Here is a 13,615-nt window from a genome sequence, read left to right on the forward strand (position 1 = left end):
GAACCTTATACAAAAGCCAAAGGCAAAGAAAGGTACTAAACGTGAAAAGGAGGAAGATGAACGTCTTAGTAAACTAACTAAATAGGAGAGAGAGGAAGAGAAAAAGAAAGAAGACGAAGAATGGAAAGAATGTGAGATCAAGTTTGGGATATTCATGAAAGCGTGGGATAAGTTGGTTTGGTCAATGAGTGTGGCAAGATATGAGATAAACTTGAAGGAGTTCGAGGATGATTGGGGCACTAATTACCCCAAAGTAGTCACATATTGCAAGAGACAATGGTTGACGCCACACAAAGAGAGGCTTGTGTATGCTTTTACTTACGACTATAAACATTTCAAACTTGAGTCCACAAGTATGGTAGAGCAAGCTCATGGGAGACTAAAAGGTTTACTTTTCAAACTTGAATCCAAATGACACCCCACCTCTTGTGAGTCAAGAAAGTCAAGGAGATGTTGTGAAGAAAAGGGGTGATCCGAGGAAGGTAGAAAAAACTGGTATTGGAAGAGTATCACGTACAACTCCCTCAAATTATTTGGGAATTCGTTATTGGTACCGACAACGTCCCAAAGGATGGAAATTGTGGGTTTCACATTGCCTCCCAACAATTGGGACAACTAGGTGGAGCAGTTGAGGAGAACCTCACTCAATGTCAATACATAAGAAAGAAGATGGCCGCCCGACTTGAAAAAGACAAGGATTTTTATATCTCAATGATGCTAGAAGGTTCGATAGAGGACAAAGAAGCGACTTTTAAAGAATTGCTTACCAGTGTTAAAAACACTGATGGAAATGCACCGATCAAATGGGAGCATTGGTTGAGAATGCCGGAGTGTGTCCATCTATTCGCGGATACGTGGTCATGCGTAGTACATTTTTTTAGTAAAGGACTAAGTGTAGCATTTGCACCGAAACATGCGGTTTGTGTGGATCAGCTCAAGTATAGAAGAATTTTTATTGCTTTGGTGGATAATAATCATTTTATTGGTCTACAACTCAACAAGGAATGTCCATTACCTCCTCTTTGTAGGTTTCGTTTTTGGGAAAAGTTCATATTCAACAAGAGCAAGGAATGGATGGAACTTTATGAGGACAACACACACCTTTGGAATGCTTTAGATGATTCTAAGAAATGTCCCATAGATTTGACTAAAGGAGGTTCAATAGATTTGAAATGAACTCCCTCCAATAGATTTGAGTGATGAGTGATTATGATTAGAAAATAAGAAATCTTTTTGGACTACTTTTTTAATCGCAATCGTGTTTTGTGTAATGTACTTTGGAGTACTACAAATGAATGAAATGGATGTGGTTTTTTTTATGTCAACTCATTTGGTCGGCATTGTAGTTATCATACGACCTTACCGACCGTCCCAGGGTCGACAGGTTTTGATTTCGTCAGTTTTTCGACTGTACATTCATGACATCACATGAAAAAAGGTCTGGAACAGTCGGAAAGGTTATTGCCCTCCTACAGTGGCAACTAATTTGTAGTCAGCAGGGTTTATGAGGACAACCTTGCCGACCAAAAGAGACAAAAAAAATTGTTCCTAGATGTTCTTCACACATTATAGTCGGCATTGTATTATATGAATAAACTGTCGACCGTACGTTCGTCGGCAAGCTTAATAATCAATTAAGTGCCGACTGTTCAGCCGTCGGCACGCTTTAATTTTGTATAGTGCCGACTAAATTTGAATACAGTGATTGTTAAAAACTTAAAAACCTTTAAAACTTAATTAAAGCATATACAAACCTTAAAAACTTAACCCTAACATATTTGGGACATAGATAGTATCTTTTTCCGGTACACAATTTTTTAGGAGAGGTAATTAGCTTCATCTTACCGTCGCAACATGGATCTGTGCATGGTAGAAGGTTGATTTTAGCAACTTCATCTTCATACGGAGCTAGACGCTCATCTATCCAATAGAAAAACCCACATCAGGTGCATTTTGAAGCATACGACTGATATACATTTTCTATTGCAACTTTCATGAGAAATAAGAATCCCTTACAACCATCAATAGTGCATTTGCTTCCTTCAAAGGGACAATCATTTGCAAAATGACCACTTAGTGTACAAAGACTACAAATATTTGGTTGTGTTGTACTTGAAACTTCCATTCTTTATGCAAGGTTGAAGATAAAGTTGAGAGTGTTTTTATAATAACAACACACTTAATGTATTGATTTTGAAATTTCTAGCCGTTGAACATTCAATGGGTTGTGCTTTGTACCTAAAAGGTAATATTGTTATACTACTAACATTAACATGTTACAGTAAGTCAGCAAGGTAGAGCTTTCAAACCATGCCGACTACCTATCCCTGACAGTACTGTAGTATAAAGCTTGGGATGGTCGGAAAGGTCGAGCTTACAAACCATGCCGACTACCTATCATTGACAACAATGTACCATAAAGCCTGGGATGGTCGGCAAGGTCGAGCTTACAAAGCATGCTGACTTAGTAAAACTCTAATATTGTTTAAAACTACATAAAAAAGAATAAGCTCTAAAGCAAGTGAAACTGAAAATTAACATAAGTTTAACAAGTCTAAACCACAATTTAAGAGTTCAAAACATAATCTAAGAGTTCAAACCACAATCTAAGTTTCTAAACCAAGTGAAACATAATAACACAAACATAATAAGTTTAATAATTTCATGGATCCTTCTCATTGTTGTTATCTTCCTCCACATCACTAGCTTTTTCACCAGCATCAGCTTTTGCTTTTCCCTTCACTGGACCTATGTAGTCACCAACCTCATTGTAATAGGCATTCACTCCAGAAAAGTCAAATGTCTTGAAAAAAGTTCTTGGATCAAGCTCCTCTTCTTCCTCCTCTGATGATGTGCATTCTTCATAGTTGAGGGGATTGCTAGGACTGTTCACAAACCTTAGAAATTCTTCAGGATCTTTCTTACCCATCATAAGTAACTTTCTTACAGGGCAATTCTCTTCAGTTTCGTATATAGGATCTTCTAAAGAAGGACAAATCTTGTCAATAAATTCTAATAGCTCTGCTGCATTGCTAACAAGACAAGGGATATCTTCTATTTTTCCATCTGGGAACCTAAAAAATACACAAATAAAAGATATGAAAATTATACACATTGAAACATGGTTCTGGTCACCTAGTCGGCAAGGTCTATAATCTAAATACTGCCGACTAATATTTAGTCGGCGGGGTTGTAATCATCTACCATGCCGATAAACGCACATTCGGTAGGGTCCTATTCAAGAAAGATGCCGACTATTAACTCAGAAAAAACAAGTTTTTGTGACTTAAAGTCGGAAGGTACAATTCTAAGAAAATGCCGACTAGAGAAAAGTCGTCAGGGTTGGTTATTGATTACCATGCCGGCCCTGGTTAATGTTTCACAGTCGCCATGGCTATTATGAAAAGTCGGCATGATATTCATGTTATGACCCTACCGACTAATACTTACATCCTAAGGCCGACATTCTATTTTTTAAATAATCCTGAAAATCATAATTTTCGATTTCTAACCTAATATAACAATCAAAAAACACAAAACAATAATGAGTTTGAGTTAAAAATCACTTACAGTCTTATTTTCGCAGGTGGAGGGTTCTTTTCAACATTCTCAGGGATTGGATTTTTGGGTTTACTGATTTCACTAGTTCCAACTTTTTTCTTATCTTTTCCCTCTGATTTGGATCTTTTGATATTACATGTTGAATCTTTATTGCTGCTTGATCGTTTGGAATCAACCATTTTTGTGGAAAATCAAAGTTCACGATTTGCAGAGAGGTTAATGGAGATGAAGGAGGAAGAGAAGATTAAGAGTTGGCTTAGTTTTAAATTTTAGGGTTAACCGATTAATAGGGTTTAGTTTTAAAATTTAATTACTACTTCAAGGGTAATAAAGTAGACTCATCTATATTTGGCGTCCCTTTAGTAAAGGCACTATGTCCATTTAAATTTAGAAATACCCCAATTTGACTAGGTTTTATTCAACCATTTTTTTCTTTTGTTGAGTTCATAATAGAATCAAAATGAACAAATCAAAGATTTGTTGAGTCTATAAAAAACCCTCTAAATAAAGACAAACTTAAATTTAATTTGTCATTTTCTGATTTAACCCATTTTCTAATATTGAACATTTTGGGATCCAAACGATCCGTCTATGTCACAGTGCTGGACCGAAGTCAAAATATCCCTAATTAAATCCGTCTATATCCACATTTTTGTCCTAAAACATTGGAGCTCTAATCTCTCATTCTCTCTGGTCTCCGAAGGAAACAAGGCCGAAGAAATCTACCCCTGCCAGAATCGATTAAAACCCCGACTAGGTACGTATGATTTCTAAAACCTTCCAGTTTATGCCTGAAGTTAAGGTTTTATCTAAAGTAAAGTACTTCATATGATTTCCAGTCTCTCTTCGAAGCCAGCTGGTGAAACCCCAGCTAAGGATACAAATGTAAGTACTTTGTGGATTATGAAATTTGAGTTTGCGCTCCTTATTTTGCGCACTGTATGCTGCAGTTAAAACTCTTAACATCATGAAAGATTGATTTTTAGCAGAATTTGTTGATTTGAAATTCCAGAAGTATACCCATTCCTTCTTCATCGCTTCATTTGTTTATTTTTATTCTTACTTTTGCCCCCTTTTGTTGTTCAACCAGTTGATCACATTGTTCTTAGTGTTCTGTAGATTACCTATTTCATTTTCTCATTAATTTGCACTAGGAAACTAATCACGGTCTTATTTCAATTATTTGGAAAAAAGACAAGGGAAGAAAGAGTTTGCTCAACTGTAATAACGATATTCAGCATGGTTGTCTATATCTTTGGTTCTATTGATTTTGCTAGATCAAGACATGGAATTTTGGTTTCTAAGTTTGAAAGTCAGCCTTTTCTCATTGTTCGGTGCTTAGCCAATTCAACTAAATGATTCCTTAATGCAAAGAATATGGATGATTATCGATCCTCAGTTGTTTATTTGGTAAACTGGTTTATACTATGATGGAAGTACTATATGGGTTCAAATCTAAAACATTTGTGCTGCCTTCTTTTAACAGGATGCTTCTTCCGCTCTGGGTATTGCTAAGGAATATACTGCGGAAGAAAAGGAGGAAGACGAATGAGAGCATTCTTTTTTTCTCAAGGACGATCTGGGATACGTCTGTAGGATATGTGGGTATTTCTAGTTCCTATGTTCCTTGATAACCAATTTGCATAATTGTGCTTAATCTTTCTGTGCCTCCCGTCTTTCATTTTATTTGCTAATGACACTGCTGCTGACGGGGATCCAACAGCTGTCAGTTCTACTTTTGAATGCCATATACTATATGCACTTCACCCATATATCTCTCCTCCTTATATCCAGGGAACAAAGACACCAGAACTAATTACATGTCGCAGCTTCGCACAATGAAGAAGTGTAACAAGTTGAAGGGTCCAACTTTATTATTGCTAATGCATCGGATCAAGATTTTGGTGTGGCTGAGTCACATGAAGCAAATGAAGCCTGACAATATTGAAGGTTTCAACTTCTCGCTTAGGAACATAGTGTGCTGCAGTCCAGCTGGTTGCATTTTGGCACACGCACCAGGATCTGGAAAGACTTTGATAATAAGTTTTATTATGCAAAACTTCCTGGACGAATATCCCAATGCCATACCACTTTGTAGTGTTGTCCAAAGGAATCTTGGGTACTTGGAAGAGGGAGTTTGAAGGATGGCAGGTTGAAGAAATTCCCCTGTATAACTTGTATACTTCGAAAGCCGACAGTTGAGAACACCAGTAGGATGTCTTTAAGGAGCTGAAACGAATCTTGTTTCTCGGGTATGAACAATTTGCAAGCATCGTATCTAACAGTACAAGTAGCACAGCTGCAGCAGCCTTCCATGATATACTCCTTAAGGTTCCTACTATACTTATTTTGGATGAAGGTCACAGCCTAGAAACGGAACAACAGATGGACTGGTCGGTTTAACCAACCAAAGACTCCATTTCACAAGTTCAAACTCCTTAGAAGGTAGTATTATATGGATCCTTATTCCAGAATAATGTGGAAGAGGTTTTCAACATTTTGAATCTTGTGCAGCCAAAATTTCTGAAGTTCGATACATCAAAGGATGTTTCAAGGAGGGTCACGAGTAGGGTGCGGACTGCTGTTAGGAATCTGATTAAGAGTAGCGAGGCAGACGTAATGTTCTATGATTTAGTTGAAGAGACTGTACAAAATGATCAAGATTTCCAAAGGAAAGTCACGGTGATACAAAATCTTGTGAGATGAGGCAAGGTGTTACACTACTATAAAGGTGATTCTCTGGATGAACTTCCAGGACTTGTTTATTTGACTGTACTTCTCACTCTTAACCCCAAACCGAAACATGCAGTAGAGAAAATGAAAAATTGGATACTTTCAAGAGAAGTTCCAATTCCAGGACTTTTGATCTGACTGTACTTTTCACTTTTAACCCCAAACAGAAACATGCAGTAGAGAAAATGAAAAATAGGATACTTTCAAGAGAAGTTCCATGAGAACTGCAGACTGTGGTCGCCCTCACTTGAAAGAATACTCAGAGAGTTGAACCACAGAAGACAAAGGACACATTAACGAAGCCAAAATTTTGCTTTTTTTTTTTTAACTATATTGCCGCTTTGTGAATCTGCTGGGGAGAAGATGTTAGTTTTCAGTCAATATCTGCTGCCGCTGAAGTTTTTAGGGAGGCTGGTGGTGAAGACTAGAGGTTGAAGCCTAGGGAAGGAAGTAGTCGTCATCCCGGCCGCCTCAAGCAAAGAGCAAAGGGAAATATCAATGGAACATTTCAACAATTCTACAGATGCAAAAGTCTTCTTTGTTTCAATAAAGGCATGTTGGGAATGAATATCTCTAGTGGGGGCATCTCGCTTAGTGATTTTAGATATTGATCTCAACCCCTCGGTTACCCGACAGGCAATTGGTCGTGCATTCTGACCTGGTTAAACAAAAAATGTATATGCCTATAGGTTGGTGCCTTGGTAGGCAGCATAGTCGGCCGAAGAGGAAGACCACCATACATGCTTCCACAAGGAGTTGATTTGGAAGATGTGGTTTGAGTGGAGCGAGATCTTTGGTTACCATAACTTTGCGATGGAGGAAGTCAATACGAAGGACTTGGATGATTCGTTCTGGGATAGACCTTCCTTAGGTGAAGATGTTTGGACGCTTCGTGCAAAAGGTCTGTGGATCTCTATACTATTCCTGTATTTTTTTTTTTTCCTTTTTATGATTTTTTGAAACAAACAGGAAATGGCGTTAACACACAGTAAAAGTAGCTATGTTGATTGTAGATTCAGTTCCAATACCGTTTTCTAGAAACATTAAAATTTTAAATACCTAAGATCCTTATCACTTAACCTATACACATCATAGCATTTCCAACTTACACAAGATTTTTAGCGGCCACATGATCCCATAAAGTTAGGACATCTTCTTTCTCCTTTTCTGTTTGAATTTTCAGGTGAACCTGCTACCTGTCAGCAGCAATCCTATTTTTGTTTGATTGTTGTGGCTGACTAAACTTTGTTTTTTCCTGTAGATTATTTTCATGTGATTATGATACCTTTCCCCCTATATTCCGCGGATTTACTGGGGCGTTGTTGACTGTTTGTTTCTAGAGTGTTTTAAGTTTTTATGGATCTCACTAACATCTTTATGGATAATGTCTTTTTTCCATTATTTTTGGGACTTGGTCATACTGCATCTGTATAGTGAATGATAGCGGATGCTATTAGGCTTAAAAACAGTGGCTTCTTTGCTGCACTTTTGCATGTGTAGTGAATGTTGCTGCTGTAAAACTATATTCTGTTCACTTTGAGTTCTCAGATGTTAATACAAATCTTTTATAAAGTCGGAAGCAGTAATATTCAAAATACAACTTAATTTTGAAAAACAATCCATCTCTACTATTGTAGCTTCTTTGAGAAGATTTGTTATATGCATATTTTTGAACCTAGGCACTATGACTTCACCTGATACCAGCATAAGTCAGCATATCTTCGTATCATTATGAAATTTTACCACAGGGGTAACAAATCAGCAGTGTTCTAGATCTTCGAGATAAAAAGGAAGATCGAGATTACTGATCCAACATTAGAGTTTCCCAGCTGGTTGGCTGCGGATGTTGCATCCAAAACGGGCTATGATGATTTAATTGCTCATCTTGCAGGTAGAGTATGTGTAGCATGATAAAAGCTTAATTCTATATCGAGCAGAGCCCTGGAAGAGATTTAATGACCACTACCTCAAGATCACCGCTACAGAACCAATAGCTGTACGGGAAGTAAGTTTGTATACATTTTGGTTGGTATAGTTTTTAAAGTAGGTAATCAGACTATAGTTTGTTCTTCTCTGAATTAGACCAGCTAAATAATTTGTATTTTATGGATAATTTTAGGGAAGGATTTAGCCTTTTTAAGTTAAGGTTTGGTGAAAGAAGCTGTTGATATACAAGAGCTTAAGTAGGCAAAACTGTTGTGCTGATCCTAAGAAAGAAATGTAAGATTAATGCACATAGACCAACTTTACGTAGCTGGAATTCTGATTACCGATGATTTGTCGTAGTACTGAGGTATTACAGACCTTTCACTGTCAAGGAAAGGGTAGATTCACACAGCTGACTAAAGTGTACAATACAGTCTTAGTAGAAAGTAACCCTAAAACTCCATGTAATTTCTCATATGAGTTCCCATCTAAACAGTTAAGATTCTAAACAAAAACATCAAAAGATGTACAGTTAATATTGTAACTCCAGCAAAATCATATGTGCTTGCTTTGCTTGCTGAATCAATCATTTCAGAATTGCTGACTTTGAAAGTGCTGTGCAGCACGGAGGAGTTCATTCCACATATCTGGTACGCCAGGAAGACACCAATTGCTACAATCTTGGTTGCTTGCTCTCTTGCTTGGTGAATTCTTCAAGTTGAAAATCCTGACTTCAGAAGTGAGGCGTAGAGGAGCTCGTTCCACGTATCTGGCACACCAGGAAGACACCAATGGCTACAATCCTGGAACATACCAGGCTTTCTCTGAGTTGCAGGCTGTCTATATATAGAAGGATGAGCATCTTTCCTGTAGTCGGTCATTCTAGTGATGTTGAGATAGAAAACGGGTGTTTTCATTTCCTTAATCACTGTTTCAAGTATACTCATCATCTGTGGGTAAGGTACTAGGTAATTGTCATTTTTTATTGGTTCAGTTTCCCCATCACAACTCCCTCCTGCATTCCATTGCCCCCCTCTGTAGATCCAGGCAAACACAGAAGTTGATCAGTATTCATTAAACTAAATGACAAGGTTGAACGGGCTCATGTTTACAGTTACAGATTTCTGATGCTTACCTGAAATGAGAAGCAGAGTACCCTCGAAAGAAGACTCGAGTACGAAGTGGATCGATATTCGAGTCTACCCATTGAGCCCATGTTCTTAAAGCTTTTGTATATGCTTCTGCCATGTCTAGCTTGTGGTATACATGGTTGCCTACCTGGTAATAATCTTTCCTGCAGAATTTAACACAAAATTAGTCCATCGAAACACAACTGCAAACAGAGTTATTTATAATTGGCTTACTTTCTAATCACTTACCCTTGAGAAGTTTTTTCGTGCGTCCACCAGTGAGCAGTATTGAAGATGAGTATATCAGCGTCCTGGTATTTCAGCGATGATTTTTGGAGTATGTCCAGCCGAAGGGTCTCTTTACGACCACCAACCATATCAGGCATTTTCCATTCTTGGACTAGGAATGGTGATCGAATGAACTCCACTGAACAGTTATAATCCTACAAAATTACAGCCATTTGAAAAATATTCAGAGCCGGAAATCTGACAGTTTATGACCAAAAATGTGGCTGGAATTTGACCTAATGAAATCCATTATTTTAGGAAAAACATTGTTTATGTAGGTAAAACTTACTTGAAATCTGAATGAATAGAATCCTTGAGTTCTGAATTCACGTTTTCCTGAAACTTCAAAGACTTTGTTTTTATCTGTCAATGAATTTCTTAAAGTACAAACAAGTGATTCCCACATATTCCTATTCAGTGAATCTCCAACAAACACCAGTCTTTTTCCTCTCAACATCTCCAACATATCTTGCCCTTTCAACCTAAAGAAAAAACCCCACAAAATCATCAAAAGAAGAAAAGATGATTGGCATTGCCTTTAAGCTGTTCGATGAAAAGGCTGAGACGGAGAAAGTAAGTAAGACAGGGGAAAACAGACTGTATAGTTTATTACCTTGGAATTTGACAACCATGGGGTTTCCACCGTAGTTTTAAGTAATCAGAATCAGGTCTTCCATTTTTGAAACAGTTGAAAGCATCATCAAGAAATGGACAAGACCCAGGTTCATAAGCTGCTGGGTTTTGCTTCGAATCATCAAGAACCCATCTTCCATTAAAAATATCACAAGATTTCAGATTCTCAATCAAACTAAACTTCCTAGCTGCTGTTGCATTCTGGGGCTTCAATTGATCAGAAGAGAAGTTTGCCATCGTTGAATTCTGAGGCTTCAACTGAACAGAATTGGTTGAATTCTGGGGCTTCAATTGAACAGAAGAAAAGTTTGTCATCGTTGAATTCTGAGGCTTCAACTGAACAGAATTGGTTGAATTTTTGTGGGTTTCTTCAACAGGGATAGAACTATTCTGGGTTTGATTTTGATGAGTATATTCAAAAGAAATAGTTTGATTATTTTGAGTGTAATTAAAGATGAATTTAGAAGACATAATATTTGAGAAAATAATTCTTGTAGAAGAAGTAATTGTTGTAATACCACCACCAACAACAGCAGGTGAATTTCTTGCAGACATGTAAGAAACTAAACCAAGAAGAAATAAAGAAACAAAAAAAACATGGGTTCTTGATCTAGAAAATGGCCACGATATGTTTCGTGATACCTCCATGAGCAGAGAATGTATGTTCTTGAGAAGAATACTCATCTGATGAAGATTATATATCAGGTTTTTTGTGAGTTTTTTTGTTACAGTTGTTGTTGACGGTGAAGAGATGGGAAGGAATTTGAGAGGGAATTACTAAATGTAGTTCAAAAAGGTTCTAATTTTAGGTTTTTATTGTTTTGATAAACCGAGAAAGTTAGGTTTTTGTTTTTACTAATCGGTCATTCAGTTTTTATTACTTGAAGTCTTGAGGCGCAGATAAGTCAAGCCCGGTCAAAAATGTCTATTCCGTTGAGATTCCCTTTCTTGGGAGGGGAAATTATCTTTAAGTCCAAAATAAAATAAAATTATTAGCCTATCCAGGTTTAAAAATAGTAGGAATTACCTATAGGTATTATTATAGTGTTCTTAGTTAGTGGCAGGTCTATCCACTAAAGCCCAGTAATCGGAGGTCCATTTTTATAACAAATAAAAATTTTGGACCCAAATTTTTATCCACTGGTCCAACCACACGTGTAATCTTTTTCAAAATACCAAAAAGAACCTTAATATTCATGAATAACAGAACTAGATCCTAATTCATTTGTTTCATTCTCTCTCGGTCAGGAAAGCTCTGGCGATTGGCGATGAAGATTCTTCCAAGGTCTTTGATCGATTTGATCAGATTCCGCAAGATTTTATGCCATAGATTTACTCCTCTTTATCTCTTTCGATTGATCCTTTCTAGCACCCCAAAAAAATGGTGAGATTTTTAATTTTTTTTAGGGTTTTAACATTTTCAGTCTATTCTTCTTCCTTGATCGAGTTTTGTATTTGTTATGATAGTTTGTTTTTGTAGGTTCTTGCTGAAATCTAGGTGATTATTGTGTTAGATCTATTAGTTACAGTAGTATAGATCTAATTTTGAATGTTTGATTGTTGATCTGTTAATTGGTTTGTATTTCTGATGAATAATGGAATTTGTTTATTGAGCAGTTCATGTGTTCATTAGAGAACGAAAATTGTTTAGATTATTATAGATCTTAGTTTTTATTTATTGATGGTAGTACACATAGATCTTAGTTTTAGGTTTATTTTTGTTTTGGTTTGTTTTTTATGAATCTTGATCGTAACTCAATTTTTTGGTTAGATTATGGTGTTTTTAACATATTTGAACTATCGCTTTGATTATCTTGTTGTTTTCGCTTCTTTATTTTATCAAATTCGTACTTGTTTGTTGTTTCAGGGGTATTATCCAGCAGTACATATGTTGCATACTGATACAAATTGCTTTTGATTCTGTTTTATTCTTAGTTTTATCTTATCACTTGTTGTTGTTCAATCCATAAGTACATATCTTCGATACTGAAATAAGACTCTCTCGATTTCGTTTTTTTGATAGATTCATTACATATGGTTGTTTTTTAGTTCATGAATTAGCAGTACATATGTGTCATACTGATACAAACTGCTTTTGATTCTGCTTTATTTCTTAGTTTTACCACTTGTTGTTTGATCCATAGGTACATATATGCGTTACTGAAATAATGCTCTCTCGATTTTTTTTTTTTTATAGATTCATTCCATGCAGTTGTTTTAGTTCATGAATCAGCAGTACATCTGTGGCATACTGATGCGAATTGCTTTGGACTTTTTCATTTGTTGTTGTTTCATCCATAAGTATATATATGGATTATGTTAGATTCTACTACCCAATGTAGTATGTTCGAAACTAGAATAAAACATGGAAAACATATAAGGTACATAAGAACTGTACTGGATTTTTGAGCAATGCATAACAGCTATACTGGATTTTATCTCGAAGTAATTTTTCTTCTTACTGCATACCCGTCTTCACACTACCGAATCAGTGCATAATCATCCACACACATATGAAATATTGTACTATGTGTTTCGATTCTCTTACTTTATATAGACCCGTCACTTGTATTGTGATACAGTTGATATGTAGTTCATGAATCTTCAGTATATATATCGCATACTGATAGAAATTGCTCTTGGTTGTGTTTGATACCTAACAGGAGGAGACTACTTTTGTGAAGAGACATCTTACTGGTGAACTTGAGAAGAAATGCGAATGTAAGTATAGTTGATTTAATTTTTGGATTGCTTTGTTTTGAACTGTGCATGAAAATAGCTATTGATTGTTGAGATTGAGTGTGATTTTTAACATACTAAGAATGAATTAATTGAGTGCATATTTGATATACTGAGAATGAATTGAATACATTTTGGGTGCACCATATTTTGGCAACATGGATCCATGGCAATGTAATGCTGCCAGACCCAATGTTATGTCCAATTAAATGAAAACATTAATATTCAGATGAATTGTTTGTTCTTTGTGGTAACATGTTGCTGGAATATAATGGTTACATCATTTTGTTTACAGTTGTTTATTTATTTTGTTTGTTAAATTAATGAAAAATCATAGTGCATAGATGCTGCACCTTAGAGAAAGTTGGTGCTAAATAGCGCAAACACAAATCCAGGGTTCACAACATGGTATTTGTATGATCTATTTTCTAAAGTGTCGTTGTTTGTGCAACAGTTCATACAAATTAGTCAACACCATTGTTTGGAAATCTATTCATCCCTAATAAATTAGTGTAACACCATTGTTTGGCAGTATTATTTGCATCTGTTCTGCGACGGAAGGAAGCTTATTCGGTCATTGTGGATGGATGGGCACAACATTGTGA

The 13,615-nt window shown here is 36.3% G+C and overlaps 1 protein-coding gene and 1 pseudogene across 1 annotated transcript; one reads left to right on the forward strand and one right to left on the reverse strand.

Moving 5' to 3' along the window:
* The first annotated feature begins 4,170 nt into the window (after positions 1–4,170).
* Positions 4,171–8,983, forward strand: LOC113334515 (annotated as a pseudogene).
* LOC113334513 (protein trichome birefringence-like 4) lies at positions 8,661–11,018 on the reverse strand. Its single transcript, XM_026580743.1, has 5 exons — positions 10,252–11,018; positions 9,928–10,120; positions 9,600–9,793; positions 9,356–9,514; positions 8,661–9,255 (listed from the first exon to the last, which is right to left on the reverse strand). The coding sequence occupies exons 1-5, from the start codon at positions 10,953–10,955 to the stop codon at positions 8,934–8,936; spliced, it is 1,572 nt and encodes a 523-aa protein (XP_026436528.1). The 5' UTR covers positions 10,956–11,018; the 3' UTR covers positions 8,661–8,933.
* Positions 11,019–13,615: the final 2,597 nt, after the last annotated feature.

Source organism: Papaver somniferum, unplaced genomic scaffold (genome assembly GCF_003573695.1).
Source record: "Papaver somniferum cultivar HN1 unplaced genomic scaffold, ASM357369v1 unplaced-scaffold_137, whole genome shotgun sequence".
In the NCBI taxonomy this organism is placed as follows: Eukaryota; Viridiplantae; Streptophyta; class Magnoliopsida; order Ranunculales; family Papaveraceae; genus Papaver; species Papaver somniferum.

Excerpts from the sequence above, each read along its gene's own strand:
- LOC113334513 (XM_026580743.1), bottom strand. The coding sequence starts at position 10,955 with ATGAGTATTCTTCTCAAGAACATACATTCTCTGCTCATGGAGGTATCA. Across the intron at positions 9,515-9,599 it reads CACGAAAAAACTTCTCAAGG|GAAAGATTATTACCAGGTAG; the intron begins GTAAGTGATTAG and ends TAAATTCTGCAG. Across the intron at positions 9,256-9,355 it reads TACTCTGCTTCTCATTTCAG|AGGGGGGCAATGGAATGCAG; the intron begins GTAAGCATCAGA and ends CTGGATCTACAG.